The sequence below is a fragment of the Schistocerca cancellata genome, chromosome 8, assembly GCF_023864275.1.
Source record: "Schistocerca cancellata isolate TAMUIC-IGC-003103 chromosome 8, iqSchCanc2.1, whole genome shotgun sequence".
Lineage (NCBI taxonomy): Eukaryota > Metazoa > Arthropoda > Insecta > Orthoptera > Acrididae > Schistocerca > Schistocerca cancellata.
The window spans coordinates 283,730,967-283,752,600 of record NC_064633.1 but is presented as its reverse complement, the minus strand read 5'-3'; the positions used below and the strand labels follow the sequence as shown (position 1 = coordinate 283,752,600).

General features: G+C 44.7%; 1 protein-coding gene across 1 annotated transcript in view; it reads left to right on the top strand.

Annotated features, from left to right (window-relative positions):
- Window positions 1-21,634, top strand: part of LOC126095516 (WD repeat-containing protein 81) — a 308,162-nt gene that overhangs the window by 179,344 nt on the left and 107,184 nt on the right. Inside the window, exon 18 of the mRNA XM_049910301.1 lies at window positions 9,040-9,215. Coding sequence (XP_049766258.1) covers window positions 9,040-9,215 — 176 coding nt within the window. The remainder of the gene's footprint in view (window positions 1-9,039; window positions 9,216-21,634) is intronic.

Sequence of the window (21,634 nt, the reverse complement as noted above, 5' to 3'; positions counted from 1 at the left end):
TAATGAAACAACGCTTTGTCTGGCCGGGCATAAGTGTGACTGCAGCAATTGGGCTTAGTCCTGTGTTCCATGCAAGTGCACCAGGCTTGGACAGCCCTGTGGCCACCATTCGTCCTGCATGACACCAATTTATGCATGTTCACCTCAACATTGTTGGTCCACTACCCTGCTGCAATGGATATTAATATCTGCTGACGGTTATTGACAGATTTACTTACTGGCCAGAGGCCATCCCCATCCCCAACGTTTCATTTGAAACTGTGGCTGCAGCCTTTGTTCAGACCTAGGTGTCCCACTTCGGTTGCCCACACGACATCACTACAGGTTGCAGGTGCCAGTTCACCTCAGCCCTCCTCCAATTTCTGACTGCACCTGCGGCTCCAATTTCCACCATACAACCAGCTACCACCCTGCAGCTAACGGCATGGTGGGCAGTTCCACCACACACTTAAAGCCACCATCACATGTTAATCCTCTGAATGGTCCCCCTTCCCTTCCCCTGGTACTTCTAGGCCTGAGGATTGCACAAAAAATTGACCTGGGAACCTCTCCTGCTGAGTTGGTATATGGGCAGCCACTCGCCATTCCTTGCATTTTCTTGGAAGCGGCCCTGTGCCCCACTGACAGCACCACCCCAGGTTTTGTGCAGCAGCTCCAGGGCTTCATGGCCCAGCTGCGACCAACACCTTTGCAACGTTACAGTGAGCACAGTACCTTCCTTCACCGTGAGCTAATAGCACGCACACATGTCATGCTTCAGGTGGATACATACCAACCGCCAGTCCACCCTCAGTATTTGGGTCCACACTTGGTGTTGTGGTACATGGGCAAGACGTTCTCCATTCATCCGAATGGGATTGCAACAATCATCTCCATAGACAGGCTCAATCCAGCCTACATCCTAGAATCCCCTCCAGCCAATGAGCACAGCACCGCCAAGATGGAGTTGCTCCTGCCTACCACTGGATCCATCTGCAGCACCATCAACACCTTGCCCAATAAAATGCAGGCCAACAGCATCCATGTGCTGTCCCCAACATGCCACCAGCTGACGCCACCCCCAGCACCATGTTCAACACACCACCAGCCAGTGCATCTGGTCTAGTACCAACTGACTACACGAGTGACTCAACCCCTATTGCCTGGGACATTAATGTCACCACTGCACTACCCTTCTCACAGCCTCCAGTCAATGCAGACAGCGACCCACCCCTGCAGGCATCCACCACTCCCAACAGGGTGTTGTCACTACCACTGCTGCTAGCACATGCACCATTTGAGCAGCAATGCTCCTTCACATGCTCTCATTGGAAACCACAATGTGAACATGAGCACAGCAGCCTCAACCTGTGCGTGCCCCCCATCAAGCATCCTTGGTCAACTTAAAATACCCATCTGTGTGGGTGGCACAGATGTTTTCCTTTCAAAAAGGAGGAACTGTGTGGTGACTTCTTCCATCACCTCCATGTGTAGCAGCAGACAATAAGCTGCCCAGACTGGAAACCAGCCCCCCAACATCCTTGCTGGTCCCTTGCACAGGAGAGAGAACTTAGACGACCATGCTTTCCCTACATCACTTATGTAAACCATTGCTGGAGCAGCCTCTGGCCCCACTCCGATAAGGCAATACCTCCATCCATGCTCTTGTCAGCTCACCTGTGCAATGCGACCTAGCTTGCATCATCATCTGCTGCATTTTGCAAGGGTATGCGCGAGCTGCTGAACTCTTATTCTGCATTCAGTGTCGGTGTTTTGTTGCAATTCATTTTACAGGAGGAGTGCTACCGCATTTCTCTGCACCGTCTTCCTGAGCTGCGTCTCCTCAAGTTACTTTTGTTGACTGTGGGTGTACAAAGCCTGATGCTAGACGCCTGACTCAGCAATTGGAATACTGCTTGCATGGTAGTGCAAATAGTGCAGTGAAGTGCAGTGCGCACCATGAGTACCAGGCAGGTTTATTACTATTCTACCCCCCGGGTGTTTTGGCACCCCGTTTGCCACCAAGCACACCATTGAAGCGGGTTTTTCCAAACCACCAGATGATGCTGAACAAAGGCTGTAAGTCGATTGTGGTGCGCCCTGTCAGGAGTCTCCACCCTGAGTGAGGGCTCTCCTTGATTAAGTGGTATTACCTCATTGAATTTTACGGTAGTCATTAGCTTTTAGGTATAACATGTTAAAACCAGCCTATATGGCTCTTCCAGCATGGCCTATCATTTGTTGTCATCTTCCTTAACTAGCACACTGCTGAGGCATGTTTTCCCTTTAGGAGTATAGAAGGGAACATAAATTGTCCCTTCAGGTAAGCCACTCATACAGTTATAGTTGTTGGTTAAATCAGTTTACCCTCAATACCTAAGTGAAAATATATGTTCAAAGGCTATGGCAGGTATTAAACGTCATCCAGAATTGTACTAACAGTGCTTTTGAGCAATTAGTTCAGAAGGCCACTGAAAATGTAAGTGTCGGCAAAGCATACTCGACCTCTGGGAACAATTTATGCCAAGCAAGCAGGGAGCATTACAACAAATACAGGTATTAATTACCACAAGGTCATTGTAGTGAGACTGAACGCCATAACACGTAAACTCACCAAAAATAAATACAAAATATATCTATTGAAAAAAGCAGATAAAAATTTGTTTGACGCATTTCTAAGAGAGAGTCTCCATTCGCCGGCCAGTGTGGCCGAGCGGTTCTAGGCGCTTCAGTCTGGAACCGCGCGACCGCTACGGTCGCAGGCTCGAATCCTGCCTCGAGCATGGATGTGTGTGATGTCCTTAGGTTAGTTTGGTTTAAGTAGTTCTAAGTTCTAGGGGACTGATGACTTCAGACGTTAAGTCCCATAGCGCTCAGAGCCATTTGAACCAAGTCTCCATTCCTTCTGAACTAATTATGTATGTGTAGACCAGATGTGGCTCGAATTCAAGGAAATAGTATCAACAGCAATTGAGAGATCTTTACCAAATAAATTAATAAGACATAGAACTGATCCCTAATGGTACACAAAACAAGCCAGAACACTGTTGCAGAAGCCATGAAAAACAGCAGGCCGAAAAAAAAAAATATCAATAGTTCAAAAGACTGGTGAAGTTCTACATAAGCTCAAAATTTGGTGCATATTTCAATGTGTGATGCCTTTAATAGTTTTCACTATGAAACTCAGTCTCGCAATCTGGCAGAAAATGCAAAGAGAGTCTGATGGTATGTAAAGTACATCTGCGGCAGGACACAACAATATCTTCAATGTCTGATGTTACCAGTGGGAGTGCCTATAAAGTGCAGTTACTAAGTACAGTTTTCTGACATTTCTTCATCAAAGCAGATGAAGTAAGTATTCTGGAATTCAAATCAAGAGCAGCTGCCAACATGAGTAACTTAGAAGCTACTGAAATCACTTAAGAAAGACAAGTTTTCCAATCTATATTGTATACCAGTTAGATTCCTTTCAGAGTATGCTGATATAATAGCTCCTTACTAAGTCATCATGTACAACTGATAGCTCGATGAAAGATCCATTGAAAAATTGAAAAATTGAACAGGTCACAGCAGTAGAAGTATATTGCTGAGTTACTGACCCACATCACTGGTGTAGATTAGCAGTAGAATTTTGGAACAATACTGTGTCTGAGTATTATAAATTACCTTGAAAAATCCATCTATTGACTAATAGCATGGATTCAGAAGATACTGTTACTGTGCAACTCTTAATTCTCATAAAGTAATGAATGCTATCAACAGAATCTCAGTTGGTTCCATATTTCTAGCTCTCCAGAAGGCTCTTGATACCAGTCCTCACAAGTGGTGTCTAATAAATCTCCGTACCTATGGACTGTCATCTCAAGCATGCAACTGGAATTGACATATTGTGTCAGAACCGTGACAGTTCATAGTAACTGACGGAAGGTTATCAAGTAAAACTGAAGTGACAACTGGCATAAGGAAGTATCACAATCCCCCTGATACTCTTAAGCTATATAAATGGTGATACTGTCATTTACTGTTAAGTAAAGTTATCGGAAGATGAAAACGAATTGCAAAATGATTTACCGTATTTACTTGAATCTAAGCCGCACTCGAATCTAAGCCGCACCTGAAAAATTAGACTCGAAATGAAGGGAAAAAAAAAATTTCCCGAATCTAAGCCGCACCTGAAATTTGAGACTCGAAATTCAAGGGGAGAGAAAAGTTTTAGGCCGCACGTCCATATCGAAACAAAGTTGGTCCATTGTAATATGAGACACAATGAATGACGATACAGCTACAGTAGTTTGGTTCGAGTCGTAAGCTTAGCAGTTAAGCTTTACCAGGTAGCCATTGCTATGCGTCCGGCGATCGCTTCCGTCAGTATTTATACGGGTACCGTTCCTTTTTCACGTGCTTCGTCTGGTTTGAATCAATTGCTTATTTTGCTTTGATCTGATAAGTGCCGTTTTCTTTATTATAGGTGTTTACACCACTCTAAGCTAAAAATGCATTACTGTACTGTGTCATGCACTGTTTGTCGCATTCTGATAGTGCGTGTTTACAGCCTGTCACCGCTCGCGACATGGCTTGCTTTTGTGTGCACTACCGTCGCTCACAATTAAAAAAAAAAGAGAGAGGAATCGTCTCATTAGCAAAACAATGGCAAGAGACTGCTATTTGTTGTTACTTACAATGCTGTTTTCTTTGATAATGATCAACAAGAACCAAATAATAGACTGCGTATGGTAGAACATGTTCTGAATGAGAGTTAGGCAAAAAGTTTTCTCCGTTTGAAAATCTTTGCAGCCGCTTCTTTAGTACATCAAATTCTGCACAGAAATTAGTCATCTTAGATTTAAAAATCTAGTCAGTTGCCCTGCTTCATTTCTGACTGTATCGCTATTAGGCAAAAAAAAAAAAGAATATAAACATGACACGATACGTATATTCTTCCGCGTTTTCTGTTGTCTCTCTCTAGTTTCGTAGTTTATTAGGCAGACAGGATTTAAATGAGATAACAGCAAACACGAAAGAATACATAGCAAAATGTTTATATTCGTATTATTCTTATGGTGAAGAGAATAGTGCATGTCATTCACATTTCATCAGGTTCCTATTAGCGATCATCTCTTCTCACAGGTAGGAAAAAATTCAGAACGTAGAGTTGGCCATATTGACAAACATCCCAAACAGTCTTCCCAGTCGTATTTTCGTAGTACATTCAAATTCTGCTACATTCGAAATGAACAATACGGAATTTGTATTTACTTCGTTGGATAATGTATGAAAATGGTCGAAACTCGGGATGGAGAAAAAAAGCTCGTCTTCCACCTTTTTTTAAAAATTTATTTATTGACGCAGAGGTTTTGGCGCCAGTATTTATATTTGTGTCTACAAAGCATGCCTGTGTAGCGCTACATATATTCGACGGCAGAAGTTAGTTGTGGCTGCACCTACTAACATTTTTCAGAACTTCCGCTTGCTTTGCACTCGATTCTAAGCCGCAGGCGGTTTTTTGGATTACAAAAACAGGAAAAAAAGTGCGGCTTAGATTCGAGTAAATACAGTAGACAGGGTATCTGTATGATATGAAAAGTGGCTATTGATTCTAACTAATGGAAAGTGTATGGTCATCCACTTGGTTCCTAAATTTCAGTTACACAATAAATCACACAGATTGAAAGGCTACCAGTTCAACTAATTACCCATGGATAAAAATTATGAATGACTTAAATAAGAATGATCAGCAGATAATGTTTGCGATAAATCAAACCAAGTACTGTGTGTTTATTTGCAGAACATTTACATGGTGCAACAAATTCACAAAATAGATTGCCAACACTGCACTTGTTCAACATCTGCTAAAGTATTGCTGTGCAGTATGGGATTCTTACTAGATAGGATAGACAGAGGACACTGAAAGAGTTCAAAGAAGGGCAGCTCATTTTGCAAGTTCCTTTTTTTTCCGTACTTGTGGCACATTGTGTGCCAATATGAGCACATGTTGTGTGCATGGCTAATGAAACAATGATTACTGACAGGTAACAGCTCTGCTTCTCACTTGATCTGCCACAGCTGGCATAGTTGTTTACAAGGTAGTTAAGACCGTGGAGTGGATGGGATACCTGCTGAAGGTAGCATGATGCCCCATGTGACCGGTGCGATCAATGTTGGGGAACTGGACATTGCAACATCTTTTACCTCCATAAACAAACTCTGGGCTGTGTGGACAGTTTCATGGGCTTGGGTTGCTTCACATAACTTCCATCAGAGATGAATCTGATTTCCTTAGTTCCTCACTTCTATGTCAGGGGTAAGAGACACTGTAACATCCCTGATCAGAGAGATCACATAATTGTGCCCACACAAACATTTAAAATTGCAATCCCTGATTAATCCCTGTAGGTTGGCAGCCCAGTCTGCATACATTTAATTGGGGCCCCTTTTTATCACTGCAAAAATTGTAACTTTTGTAAAATAATATGTTTCTTTGTTGAAAAATGTTCTTGCAATAAAGACAACTGTAAGCACTCATATTCCACCTACTTTGTTGATGTCTCTAGGTTTTGTTGCAGATGATATAGTTTGGGATTTCATAAAAAAAATTGCCTTTTGTCTTTCTTTATTGGATATTTCATGAGGCAAAAAATGTACTCATAATTGCTGTCTTCGGTGGAAGATGTCCTACTCCTCATGGTGTTCATGAAATGGTGGAAAATCTGTAAAAGTCATAATCTTGGGTGGCACAGGTGATGTTCCTGTGATTGCCTCTGGTGTTAGCACTGCCTGTAATACAGTGTATGTAGTTGTCAGTAGCTTCTGATAACCATGGGTGGTTTGTGTTAGGAGTTGTAGCCCTTCCGTGGTTGAAAAAACTGACTCTCTCGCATAGAGTAACCCTTGGGCGACTGGTGTGCAAGGTTGTGATAGATATGCAGACACTGTATTACTAATTGTTTGTTTATTCACCAAGAACTAACTCAGTATATCTTTGAAGGATGAAGTTTAACACAGGAGTACAACTGAAATGTCCTTTTGTAACTGCACTCCTGAAACAGAGGGTATTTCTGGCAATAGGGTAGTTCTGCAAGGATCGCAGGAGAGCTTCTGTAAAGTCTGGAAGGTAGGAGATGAGGTACTGGCAGAAGTAAAGCTGTGAGGACTGGGTGTGTGTCGTGCTTGGGTAGCTCAGATGGTAGAGTACTTGCCCGCGAAAGGCAAAGGTCCCGAGTTTGAGTCTCGGCCCAGCACACAGTTTTAATCTGCCAGGAAGTTTCATATCATCGCACACTCTGCTGCAGAGTGAAAAATCTCATACTGGAAACATCTCCCAGGCTGTGGCTAAGCCACGTCTCCACATTATCCTTTCTTTTAGGAGTGCTAGTTCTGAAAGTTTCGCAGGAGAGCTTCTGTAAAGTTTGGAAAGTAGGAGATGAAGTACTGGCAGAAGTAAAGCTGTGAGGATGGGGCGCGAGTCATGCTTGGGTAGCTCAGATGGTAGAGCACTTGCCCGCGAAAGGCTAAGGTCCCGAGTTCGAGTCTCAGTCCAGCGCACAGTTTTAATCTGCCAGGAAGTTTCATATCAGCGCACACTCCACTCCACAGTGAAAATCTCATTCCTGCTTTAATTTTGTTTTGAAAATTTTGTTTGTCATTATCATTTATCAGTTTGTTTGTTGTGTACATAGTTCTGCGTAGTCAGCGCGTACACAACTTTCCCACTGTTTTTTTTTTTTTTTTTTTGTTTCAAGAGTGCTATCAAAAAACAACAAAAGATGCTAACAAATACATTAAACTTTGCTTTGATGCTTCTGATGATGTAGAATTCCTCTCATGCTTACTTTGTCAGGAAGCACACAAAAGAATTTATTTGATTCACTGTAGCTGCTAACAGTGTCCGTTACAAGCTGTTTAAGAACTTCAGACAATTTTTTACTTGTAGATACATTATTTATGTAAAATTATTCTCAACATGTGTATTAAAACAGATCTTTTATTATATGTTTAGGATACATTTACAAATATTTCATCAATCATTGAGACCGATGTTATCGACATTGCTGTGTCTGTTTTAAATTAGATGTTAAAATGAGATTCAGAAGATCAATTTCTCATTTTGATTCCTTCATCAAGCCCACATAAAATTTGCACAATAATTACATTCTTATATTTTTGTGGTAAATTGTGAAGAAGAGTTCAAGATTTTTTAACAGGTCTTTTGTATCATATTTTGATGTTTTTTCACAATTTTAGAAAGTCTGTTTTAATTAATGACACTAATGCTTACAACTGAAGGTACAAGCAGCAAAAAAGGCTCAGTAAACATTGGCTCTAAGTATGTGTGCCTTTAGAATGATGAGGACTTCATCTTCAATACTGTGAAACAAATCTCTTTTTCTGCAAGCTCTTTGTGTTCCATATTTTGAGAGGCGCTAGTATGGATTAAAATGAGAAAAGATGTCCAGTAAGCATGGGATTTAAAATGTACGTGTTAAGAGCTATGAGCACATGTTCAGAGAAAGACGAGTTTCACAGTAACAAAGCTGAAGTTGTGCTCATAGCTTTTAAAGAATGCACTTTAGAGCCCATGTTTACTGGACTTCTTTGTGTTGGTCCGTACTACCACTTCTCAAAATATGGAAAGCAGAGAGCTTGCAGTAGAAGAGTTTGTTTCACGGTATTAAAGATGAAAGATGTAGTGCTCATAGCTCTTAAGGCATGTGTCTTATAGCCCATGTTTATTGAGACTTTTTTGCTTTGATTATTGTGAACTATCAGCTGTATTCCTTTACATGACTATGATACATCCTGTATAATATTTACATTTTCAGTTACTAATTCAACTCTTGATATCTCTAAAGCTCTTTCTTTTCATTTGTGTTCTATGAAGTGAGTAGATGGTTTTTAACTGTACTTCTGGATGGATGGACCCTAAAGCAAATTCTTGCACAGCACATGTTCAGACTGCCTTAATATGCTGTGAGAAGAGGTTGATGTAAAATTGTTTTTATAAACTGATATTAATACAGAGTTTTAAAGAATCTTATGCCATTTCATTATAATATTTTCCAGCTTTGTATGGGGAACAGATGATTGTTCTTCAGTATCTTCCACATATGAGTGAGTTAATAGCACTTTGCAAAAGGAAACTTACTCCAAATTTAGAAGGTGGTGTAGTTGGGAGCCTGGCACTACTCAGACATATTGTTCCATTCCTGTCTGATGCTGTTTTAATGGACCAGCTACAGGTAAATGTTTTATATCATTTTTGGAAGAGTTTTACACATACAATTAAAATTTGTATATGACTGCATGTATTTACAGATTCAGTCCCTCTTCATTAAGACATTCAGCTCACAGCTGTGGCACTACACTCCAGTAGTTCTTTTGTTTCACTGGTTAGTTCAGTTGTGTATTTTGCTTCTTTCTGACATTTAGTTAAAGAATCATAAAATTCATAGTCTTGGTGACATTTTATTTTACTTCAATTGATAACCAGTTAAGACTTTACGACTGCCACTGGATGTGTAAGTGGAAAATACAAAGAAAAATGGCTATGAAGTTTTTGTGTCAGAGTCTTGGATAAAGAGTTCTTTGTAAACTTGCCATGTTGAATTTGGATGAAGTCCCAAGCTGTCGATGACTGCCTCCATCATAATTGTCAGGGGGCTAAGTCTGACGCAATGATATGCTCAAGGAATGGCATGCGATTGGCAGGATTGCATCATGATGACATCACAGAAGTGACATGTATGGAGGTGCCCTCTATGTCCATAGATTACGTTTGCACCCTCCATCCAGCATCACTTGCAGTGCCATCACTAGCATTGTATGTTAAACTATGTGAAGTCTTCCTCTGTGTTCTTTCTGTATCGCATGTATTTTCCATTCATAGCAGGTGCCTTTATTTAAGTTTTTATCACATAGTTTGATTTCGACTACGTCTCGAATCACAGATTCCCAATAATTCGAAGCTTGGGCCAGTATTGTCATGTGTTCAAACATAACCTTATCTTCATTTAACAGGTGGTGCTCCGCCACAGCTGAGTTTTCAATCTTCCTTTGCTTCAGATGATGCTGATGTTCAATACTGTAATCAGAACAGTCTGTAAAGACTGCCCCATTTAACTGCTGCCACACTCACAAGGAATATTAGAAATTATGGCATCTGCGCTAAAGGTTGTATTTAACAGGTCACAACATTTCCTTAATTTTCTTGAATGGGCAAAAACAAGTCTGATTTCCACCACAGATTGGAAGCCTTGCTGTGTGTTGGTTCTCCTGGATTTGTTGAATGACACTGCATCATAGTTTTTTCAACAGCTTTGACCTAATATCAAAGACTAATACCGTCATCATGTGACTGATTTTGGAGCCGAGGTGTTCCTTGCCTGAAATAATCTTCGCGCTGTGTGTTCAGATGATGCTGTTCAGAGTGATTGTATATTCAGTCCATGATATTAGCTCAGTCTTACTGAGAAAACCAATATGCGATGCCATTCTACAAAGCTGGAAGAACTAACACAGTGCAGTTTCCATTTTGCAGTGCAACAAATAGATAGATAGAGTACTAAACAGGCAAGGAATCGGACAATTGTTAGCCCAAATTAAGGAAATGTTGCTACCTCTTAAAGATAACCTTGACCTGAGAGTGCCACGGATTTATAATAATCTGTGTGAGTGTGGCAGCTGTTATGTGGAGCAAATATACAGGCTGTTGCCACTCACTGCGAATGACATCAGCATAACCTGAAGTACAGGATTTTTGAAAAATCAGTGGTGACTGAGCATAGCCTACTAAATGAACACAAGATTGTGTCTGAGTAATGAGCATTCTGACCCAAGTTTTTAACTATTCAGATACTGTGACAGAAGCAGTGAAATAAGGCTGTTGTTGTTGTTGTTGTTGTTGGTGGTGGTGGTGGTGGTGGTGGTGGTGGTCTTCAGTCCGAAGACTGGTTTGATGCAGATCTCCAGGCTACTCTATCCTGTGCAAGCCTCTTCACATTGAATAACTATTGCAACCTCCGTCCTTCTGAATCTGCTTACATTATTCACCTCTTGGTCTCCTTCTACAACTTTTCCCCCCGCACTTCTGTCCAATACTAAATTGGTGAGCCCTTGATGTCTCAGAATGTGTCCTATCAACCGATCCCTTCTTTTGATCAAATTGTGCCATAAATTTCTTGTCTCCCCAATTCGATTAAGGACCTCCTCATTAGCTACATGATCTGCCCATCTTATCTTCAAAAAACTTTCAGAAAAGACTTATTAACACTTAAATCTATATTTGATTGTAAAAAATATTTCTTTTTCATAAATGCTTTTCTTATCATTTTCCTTCTGCATTTTATATCCTCTTTACTTTGGCAATCATCATTTATTTTGCTGTCCAAACAGCAAAACTCATCTATTACTTTAAGTGTCTCATTTGCTAATCCAATTCCCTTGGCATTGCCTGATTTAGTTTGGGTCATCTTATATCCTCCTTTCAAGACCATGTCATTCCATACAACTTCTCTTTCAAGTTCGTTGCTGTCTCTGAGAATTACAGTGTCATCGACAAACTTCAAAGTTTTTATTTCTTTTCCCTGAACTTTAATTCCTACTCCAAATTTTTCTTTGGTTTCCTTTACTGCTTCTTCAATGTATGGAATGAATAACATTGGGGATTGGCTACAAATAAGGCTGTGTGATAAAAACTCCAATAAAGACGTCAGTTGTGCCCTTAGCAATGCATGAAAGTGTGCAGCTGATAAAGAAAGAGTGCAGAGGAGTGCAGTTTATTTCTCGACATTAGTGATGGCGCTGCAAGAAAGGCTGGACAGAGAGCAAGCATAATCTACAGACATAGAGGGTGTCACCTCAGTATGTGCCATTTCTGTGATGTCATAATGATGAAATCCAGCCAGTCAGATGCTGTCCTTTGGGCATGTCTCTGATGCCTCTATCCACACCTCTGCTCACATTAAACCCACTAACCACCAACACTACCTGCATTTTAACAGCTGCCATCTCTTCCACACTGGAAAACGCCTCCCACACAGCCAGGTCACCCATGGATAATGTATCTGCAGTGATGAGAAGTCCCTTGCATAGTATTCTGAAGGTCTCTTAAATCTAGTCTGCAAATAGATTTCTCATATCCCACACCATCCCCAAGAAGCTGCTACAAAGGAGCACTCCCCTCAACACCCAGTATTGCCTTGCACTGGAATAGCTGAACTGTATCCCCTGTCAGGGCTTTGATTAGCTCACATCATGCTCAGAAATGAGGGACAACCTACCTAAGATTCTTCCCCGCCATCGTAAAGTGGTGTTCCGTGGGTTTGACCTCCATTTTTCAAAATTCTACAGAAGTACGAGCCTTTTGGGGAAGGACGCCTTACGTGGTGTACCACTGATCCTCAGTGCACTAAGACCTTGGCACTCAGCATTGTACTGGCGTTGTAACCATACCCACTATTCCTCAAATTGGGCCTAAACACCTGATGGGTTGTACAAGTTACGCCCATAGTGCATCCCCATCTGCACCTACGATTCTGATGGACTTTCCATGGCACCAGAAATCCAGCACGGTAGCCAGCCCGTTGTGGTGGGGTCGTCATGTACCCTCTAGGTTGTAGCCCCCTGACAACACAGGGATCGTACTGCCGATACCTGAGCTGCACCCTCCCCACGTCGGCCAAGGAGTAGATGCCCGTCTCCTTGGGGCATCAGGACTCCCGGCAACGGTCATCCTGCCAGGTGGCCCTTGCTGAGGCTGGGTGGCGCCCGTGGGGAGAGCCCCTGGTCGGAGTGGGTGGTATCGGGGCGGACGTTTCGCAGATGAAACGTCAACACGTATCAGGTCGCTCTGCGGCCGAGTCTTTCAAAAGAAAAGGTACTGTCTCTAGTTCTGGTTCTCCTGCCCTTTCCTCCTTGGCCACTCCCTGGGAGGAGGGACAGGCCCGCCGGCTTGGGGCGAAGTACTTCCCCCACTATTTGGTCTGTTCTCGAACCGATGGGGGGACGTTCGCCACCTCCAAGCCCATGTTTTTTGTTCAGCACATTGAAGACATCTTCGGGGAAATCGAGGCTCTCAGTAAGATGCGTTCGGGGTCCGTTCTTATAAAGACCACCTCCGCCACACAGTCGGCGGCGCTCCAGGCATGCGACCGCCTCGGGGACATCCCAGTGTCCATTGTCCCGCATCTGGGGGTTATTTTTCATCGGGACCTCCTGCTGCAATCTGATGAGGAGCTCAGGGCCAACCTGGAGCGCCGAGGCGTGCATTTCGTCCGGCGAGTCCAGCGCGGCCCCAAAGACCGTCGCATCGACACCGGGGCCTTTATCCTCGCCTTCGAGGGGGACGTTCTCCCGGAGAAGGTAAAGGTGATGTGCTACCGGTGCGACGTGTGACCTTACGTCCCGCTTCCTATGCGCTGCTTTCGCTGTTTGCGCTTTGGGCACATGTCATCACGGTGTGAGGCTGAGCCCCTTTGTGGCGATTGTGGACGTCCTCTTCGTGAGGAACATACATGCACCCCACCACCTCGGTGCGTTAATTGTCCTGGCATCCACTCGCCTAGATCCTCAGACTGCCCCGCATATCAGAAGGAGAAGAAGATACAAGAACTCAAAACTTTGAATCGTCTCTCTTATTCTGAGGCCAGGAAGAAGTATGACCGCCTCCATCCCGTGCCGTTGACCACTTCATTTGCCTCAGTTGCGTCCAATCCTTCTGCGGTATCCTCACCCCTATCCTGTCCCCCCTCTGCCTCCTCCCCCCATCCGGGATCTCTGCCTCCGCCTCCCAAATCCCTCCCTTCCAAATCCTCCTCCCCCGTGGCCCCCGCCCCCTCTGCCCCAGGGGCCGCCCTTCCTCCCCCCCCCCTCCCCCCCGCCGCCGCCTGAGAAGCGATCCTCTTCTCAGGCGTCCATCGGGGAAACGTTCGCGACCCCAGCTTCCGAGGTCCGGCGTTCCAATACGGACCCCGCGTGTGAGGACCTTCTTCGGGTCCAGCCCACCTTCCCTGTGCCTCCTCGGACTTCCAAGAAGGCCTCCAAGAAGAAGTCTCTCTCCCCCTCTCCACCCCGGCGCGTTTCGTCTGACGCTCCATCCGCGAGTCGCTGCTCCCGGCTGTCCTCAGTTTCGCCAGGACGCTCTGTTGCCAGGTGCTCAGCTGGCCTCTCGTCGGCCAATGATGCTGCCCCTCCTACACCACCAGGGACAGCGGCCGCAGCTGGCGACGACTCGATGGAACAGGATCCGCCTCCCGCCGGTTGTAGCGTTGTTCCCTCGAAACCTGGCCCTCCGCGGCCGTCGAGGTGACCAGCTCTTCCCCAGTCTCGTTCCCCTCTTCTTTGACTAGCGATGGCCTTGTTACATTGGAACATAAGAGGTATTCCCTCTCATCGGGAGGAATTACAACTGCTCCTCCGCCTGCACTGTCCGCTCGTCCTTGGTCTCTAGGAAACCAAGTTGCGCCCGACTGACCGTATTGCCTTTACCCACTATACCTCGGAGCGGTATGACCTCACCCCTGTGGACGGTATCCCAGCTCATGGTGGGGTCATGTTGCTCGTTCGGAACGATGTATATTACCATCCCATCCCATTGACCACCCCACTCCAAGCAATAGCTGTCTGTATTACTTTTTTACAAATCTTTAACATATTGCAGCGTGTCAGCAACTGTGAAATGTACAGCAAATAAACAATGTTTTCAGCCTTCAGTTGCAAGGTAATTTTATTCGTTTACCTAGGTTTCGATTCCAGTAATGGAATCTTCTTCAGAACCTATAAATTAAACCACATATGGACATATATTACTCACTAAAATGCATTATCAGTCTAATGATTGAATAATGAAGAAATTGTGATACTTACAACAATGAAATTATTTTGTGAGCCAAACACTGGCCATGTCACAGATTAAAAATTAAAACATTAAAGACGCATAATCATAAGATTATGTCAGTCAAAATTAAAACCATTAGGGCGAACGTAGACGGAGCTGCACCGGCCATAAATCAGGACCACACGTAAGCGGCTCGAAAACTAGGCGTCGTGAGCCGTTACGCGGCGAGGCTCGGCCACGGCCAAGCGCATGTGCAAGCGCGAGAGACAAACTGTCTCAAAATTACTTAGAGCAAATATACATATAAACAAAATGTAACTGAAAGCTGTCTTACAATTGGACATACCTATCTATTGGTATAGCAACATTAAACAATTTACCTGAGAACAAACTACAAAGCCAAGGTATAATTTTTTTTTTTTTTTTTTTTGCGCTTGCGCATGCGCTTGGCCGCGGCCGAGCCTCGCCGCGTAATGGCTCACGACGCCTAGTTTTCGAGCCGCTTACGTGTGGTCCTGATTTATGGCCGGTGCAGCTCCGTCTACGTTCGCCCTAATGGTTTTAATTTTGACTGACATAATCTTATGATTATGCGTCTTTAATGTTTTAATTTTTAATCTGTGACATGGCCAGTGTTTGGCTCACAAAATAATTTCATTGTTGTAAGTATCACAATTTCTTCATTATTCAATCATTAGACTGATAATGCATTTTAGTGAGTAATATATGTCCATATGTGGTTTAATTTATAGGTTCTGAAGAAGATTCCATTACTGGAATCGAAACCTAGGTAAACGAATAAAATTACCTTGCAACTGAAGGCTGAAAACATTGTTTATTTGCTGTCCGTATTACTCTTTCTGCTTTTACTTTTTCTGTTTGTACCATCTACACTCCATCGTCATCCGCAGTTAGTCGGGCTGACATGATGCACCTGATTATTCAGCTTCCTCCGCCGTATTTATTGTTCGGCGACTTCAATGCTCATCATCCCCTTTGGGGTTCTCCTGCATCCTGTCAAAGAGGCTCACTCTTGGCGGATGTCTTCAACCATCTCAATCTTGTCTGTCTCAATACTGGCACCCCAACTTTCCTCTCAGACTCTACTCATACCTACTCCCACTTGGACGTCTCGATCTGCTCTACCACTCTTGCCCGTCGGTTCGAGTGGTATGTCCTTTCTGACACCTATTCGAGCGACCACTTCCCCTGTGTCGTTCGTCTCCTGCACCACACCCCATCCCCACGTCCTTCTAGCTGGAACATACCAAAAGCCGACTGGGGTCTTTACTCCTCCCTGGCGACCTTTCCGGACCACGATTTTCTCAGTTGTGACAGTCAGGTTGAATACCTCACGGCTGTTATCATCAATGCTGCCGAACGTTCCATTCCTCATACTGCCTCTTCTTCATGTCGCGTTTCTGTCCCCTGGTGGAATGAGGCTTGTAGAGACGCTATCCGTGCTCGACGACGTGCTTTACGCACCTTTCGCCGCCATCCTACGTTGGCGAATTGTATTGGATACAAACGACTCCGAGCGCATTGCCGTAGAGTCATCAAAGACAGCAAAAAAGCTTGTTGGGCCTCTTTCACCAGCTCCTTTAACAGTTTTACTCCCTCTTCTGTGGTCTGGGGTAGCCTGCGCCGGCTGTCGGGCATTAAGGCCCACTCCTCGGTACCTGGCCTGACCTCAGGTAATGAGGTCCTTGTTGATCCTGTGGCTGTCTCCAACGCCTTCGGCCGGTTTTTCGTGGAGGTTTCAAGCTCCGGCCATTACCATCCTGCCTTCCTTCCCAGGAAAGAGGCAGAAGAGGCTCGGTGACCTTCCTTCCACTCGCTGAATCTGGAAACTTATAATGCCCCCTTTACTATGCGGGAACTCGAACGTGCGCTTGCACTGTCCCGGCCCTCTGCTCCGGGGCCAGATGACATTCACATTCCGATGCTGGCACACCTTTCTCCGGCGGGCAAAAGCTTCCTTCTTCGTACCTATAATCGCGTCTGGACCGAAGGTCAGGTCCCCATGCGTTGGCGTGACGCCGTCGTTGTTCCTATACCCAAACCCGGGAAGGATAGACACCTTCCTTCTAGTTACCGCCCCATCTCTCTTACAAGCTGAGTCTGTAAGGTGATGGAGCGCATGATTAATGCTCGGTTAACCTGGATTCTTGAATCTCGACGGCTACTTACCAATGGTCAATGCGGCTTTCGTCGCCGCCGCTCCGCTGTTGACCACCTTGTGACCTTGTCGACGTTCATCATGAACAACTTTTTGCGAAGGCGCCAAACGGTAGCCGTGTTCTTCGATTTGGAGAAGGCTTATGATACCTGTTGGAGAGAAGGTATCCTCTGCACTATGCACAGGTGGGGCCTACGCGGTCGCCTGCCCCTTTTTATCGATTCCTTTTTAATGGATCGAAAGTTTAGGGTACGTGTGGGTTCCGTATTGTCCGACGTCTTCCTCCAGGAGAACGGAGTGCCTCAGGGCTACGTCTTGAGCGTAGCCCTTTTTGCCATCGCGATCAATCCAATTATGGATTGCATTCCACCTAATGTCTCAGGCTCTCTCTTTGTCGATGACTTCGCGATCTACTGCAGTGCCCAGAGAACATGCCTCCTGGAGCGCTGCCTTCAGCGTTGTCTAGACAGCCTATACTCATGGAGCCTGGCAAATGGCTTCCGGTTCTCTGAAGAGAAGATGGTTTGTATCAACTTTTGGTGATATAAAGCGTTCCTTCCGCCCTCCTTACATCTCGGTCCCATTGTTCTCCCATTTGTGGAAACAACTAAGTTTCTAGGGCTCACGTTGGACAGGAAACTGCGTTGGTCTCCGCATGTCTCTTATTTGGCGGCCCGTTGTACACGTTCCCTTAATGTCCTCAGAGTTCTTCGTGGTTCATCTTGGGGAGCGGATCGCACTGTCCTGCTTCGCTTGTATCGGTCCATAGTCCGATCGAAGCTGGATTATGGGAGCTTCGTCTACTCGTCTGCTCGGCCATCCCTCTTACGCCGTCTCAACTCCATCCACCATCGGGGGTTATGTCTTGCAACTGGGGCCTTCTACACTAGTCCTGTCGAGAGTCTTTATGCTGAAGCTGCCAAATTACCATTGACCTACCAGCGCGACGTACTGCTGTGTCGGTATGCCTGCCGGCTGTTGTCTATGCCCGACCACCCCTCTTACCAGTCCTTCTTCGCCGATTCTCTCGACCGTCAGTACAGGTTGTATGTGTCTTCTGCCCTGCTGCCCCCCGGAGTCCGCTTCCGTCGCCTGCTTCGACAATTGGATTTTGCCCTCCCTACCACCTTCAGAGAGGGTGAGAGCCCGACACCACCTTGGCTCCAGGCTCCGGTTCATATTTATCTCGACCTCAGCTCACTCCCAAAGGAGGGTACTCCGGCTGCAGTGTATTGCTCACGGTTTGTCGAACTTCGTGCTCGACTTGCCGGTCACACTTTTATTTACACCAATGGCTCCAAAACTGACAATGGTGTCGGCTGTGCCTTTGTCGTCGGGGCCACCACCTTTAAATACCGGCTCCTCGACCAATGTTCCAGCTTTACGGCCGAGCTTTTTGCTCTCCATCAGGCCGTTCAGTATGCCCGCCGCCACCGCCATTCATCGTATGTACTCTGCTCTGACTCACTCAGTGCTCTTCAGAGCCTTGGAGCTCCCTATCCGGTCCATCCCTTGGTTCAACGGATACAGCAGTCCCTCCATTCTTTCGCTGATAATGGTTCTCCTGTCTGCTTTCTGTGGGTTCCCGGACATGTAGGAGTGCCTGGGAATGAGGCTGCAGATGCTGCGGCCAAGGCTGCAGTCCTCCTGCCTCGGCCAGCCTCCCATTGTGTCACGTCATCTGACATTCGTGGGGATGTTTGTAAGAGGCTTGTGTCGTTGTGGTGGGATGCGTGGTCATCCCTCCAAGGAAACAAGCTCCGGGCAGTAAAACCGCTCCCAACTGCTTGGACAACCTCCTCCCGACCTTCTCGGCGAGAGGAGGTCCTTCTGACCAGGTTGCGGATTGGGCATTGCCAGTTTAGCCACCGATACCTGCTCTCCGGCGACCCAGCCCCGCAGTGCCCTTGTGGTCAGGCATTAACAGTGCGCCATGTTTTATTGTTGTGTCCCCGCTTTAGTCAATCTCGTGTTGTCCTGTAAAAAAAAAAATAAAAAAAAAAAAAAAAAAACTCACACAGATTATTATAAATCCGTGGCACTCTCAGGTCAAGATTATCTTTAAGAGGTAGCAACATTTCCTTAATTTGGGCTAACAATTGTCTGATTCCTTGCCTGTTTAGTACTCTATCTATCTATTTGTTGCACTGCAAAATGGAAGCTGCACGCGCGCGGGCGGGCTGGCGGGTGCTCGCGCGCGTGCGGGCGGGCGGGCTGGCTGGCTGGCGGGCGCTCGCGCGCGTGCGTGCATGTGTGTTTGCATGTACATATTCGTACAGTCACATGCACGCATGTGCGTGTGCAGTGGTTATCTTATCACCAGAGTGGTACCTGATTGCTACCCAGTGACAGATATTGGATACTGTGCTAACACAGCCATGGCAAGATAATTTTCTCAATTATCAATCCATCCATGCTTTTTATCGTAGATGTATTGCAGCAGAAGATATACTCAAAACTTTTCTTTGCACTCCATTCAGACACTATGAATCTCTTCAAATGCCATTCTGAGTGTGCAGTGCTGCCAAGACTTTCCAGCACTTCAAGGATAAAATAACTGGAGGTTTGGAGTTCAATTACTTCTATAATGGTGATCTGCTTGTAAAATAATCTACTGAATCAGTGAGTCTAGCCCACATGCAGGAGATGTTCTCTGGGCTATTATGACATTGCTTAGTGATTAATACAGCGAAATATATATCTGAAGCAACTGAAACAAAATTCTTAGGATAACTTAACACTGTGCAAGGAATCGTGCCACCGTAAGACAGAGTGAGAGCTATTTCATAATTTCCACTGCCTACAATATGTGAAATGTGCCTTGTTGTGAGATTATTATTGTTATTATTATTATTATTATTATTATTTATTTTTTATTTGCATTTTGTGCGCAATGAATGTCTAGAAGGTCACCTAAACCAGGAGATATGCTGCAGCGGACTGATGAAATGAAAGTGTCCTTCACCGGAGTAAGAGGTGCTATTGCAAATGCTAGATCATTAGCTTATCCTCTTCCTAATGCACCTATTGCAGTTATGCTAGTCACATCATCACCTGCCATTGGTTGCTGTATTACAACATATACAACATGACTGGCAACACCATTGGCTTCTTCAAAGTATCACCATCAGAAGAAAATTGGTTCACACCCAATTGTAACTTCTGTGTGGTCTATCCCTCAATTAAGAAGTTTGAGCACATTCACCATGTTGATGGTAAGTAGAATGGACCACCAGATGCTGTCTCACATTGACGCTATTATGAAGGAACATGACTTCACAGCATTTCCCCATGCTGAGCAAAGAGACAATTAACTGAAGACCTTCCCCAGAGCCTCATGATGCTTACAGACTGAAATATTCAGTTACTACCCTTGAACACAGTGATATACTGTGATATATCAACATCACAAGCATTACCCATTCACCACAGCAGATTTTCGTCAGCTAGCAATTTCCTTTCTCTACAGACTCTGCCATCCAGGAGTAAGGGCTACTATATGACCAATGAAAATTGCATTTTTCAAGGCATTTGTCTGGCAGTGCAATATTTGTTAGCATTCCAAAATTACTTGGCATGTTACAGTTCTGCAGGATACTTTCACTCCATCAAATCAACATTGTTGTTGTTGTTGTCTTCAGTCCTGAGACTTGTTTGATGCAGCTCTCCGTGCTACTCTATCCTGTGCAAGCTTCTTCATCTCCCAGTACCTACTGCAACCTACATCCTTCTGAATCTGCTTAGTGAATTCATCTCTTGGTCTCCCCCTACGATTTTTACCCTCCACGCTGCCTTCCAATACTAAATTGGTGATCCCTTGGTGCCTCAGAACATGTCCTACCAACCGATCCCTTCTTCTGGTCAAGTTGTGCCACCAACTTCTCTTCTCCCAAATCCTATTCAATACTTCCTCATTAGTTATGTGATCTACCCATCTAATCTTCAGCATTCTTCTGTAGCACCACATTTCAAAAGCTTCTATTCTCTTCTTGTCCAAACTATTTACCGTCCATGTTTCACTTCCATACATGGCTACACTCCATGCAAATACTTTCAGAAATGACTTCCTGACACTTAAATCTATACTCGATGTTAACAAATTTCTCTTCTTCAGAAACGCTTTCCTTGCCATTGCCAGTCTACATTTTATATCCTCTCTACTTCGACCATCATCAGTTATTTTGCTCCCCAAATAGCAAAACTCCTTTACTACTTTAAGTGTCTCATTTCCTAATCTAATACCCTCAGCATCACCCGACTTAATTCGACTACATTCCATTATCCTCGTTTTGCTTTTGTTGATGTTCATCTTATATCCTCTCTTCAAGACACCATCCATTCCGTTCAACTGCTCTTCCAAGTCCTTTGCTGTCGCTGACAGAATTACAATGTCATCGGCGAACCTCAAAGTTTTTATTTCTTCTCCATGGATTTTAATACCTACTCCAAATTTTTCTTTTGTTTCCTTTACTGCTTGCTCAATATACAGATTGAATAACATTGGGGAGAGGTTGCAACCCTGTCTCACTCCCTTCCCAACCGCTGCTTCCCTCTCATGCCCCTCGACTCTTATAACTGCCATCTGGTTTCTGTACAAATTGTAAATAGCCTTTCGCTCCCTGTATTTTACCCCTGTCACCTTTAGA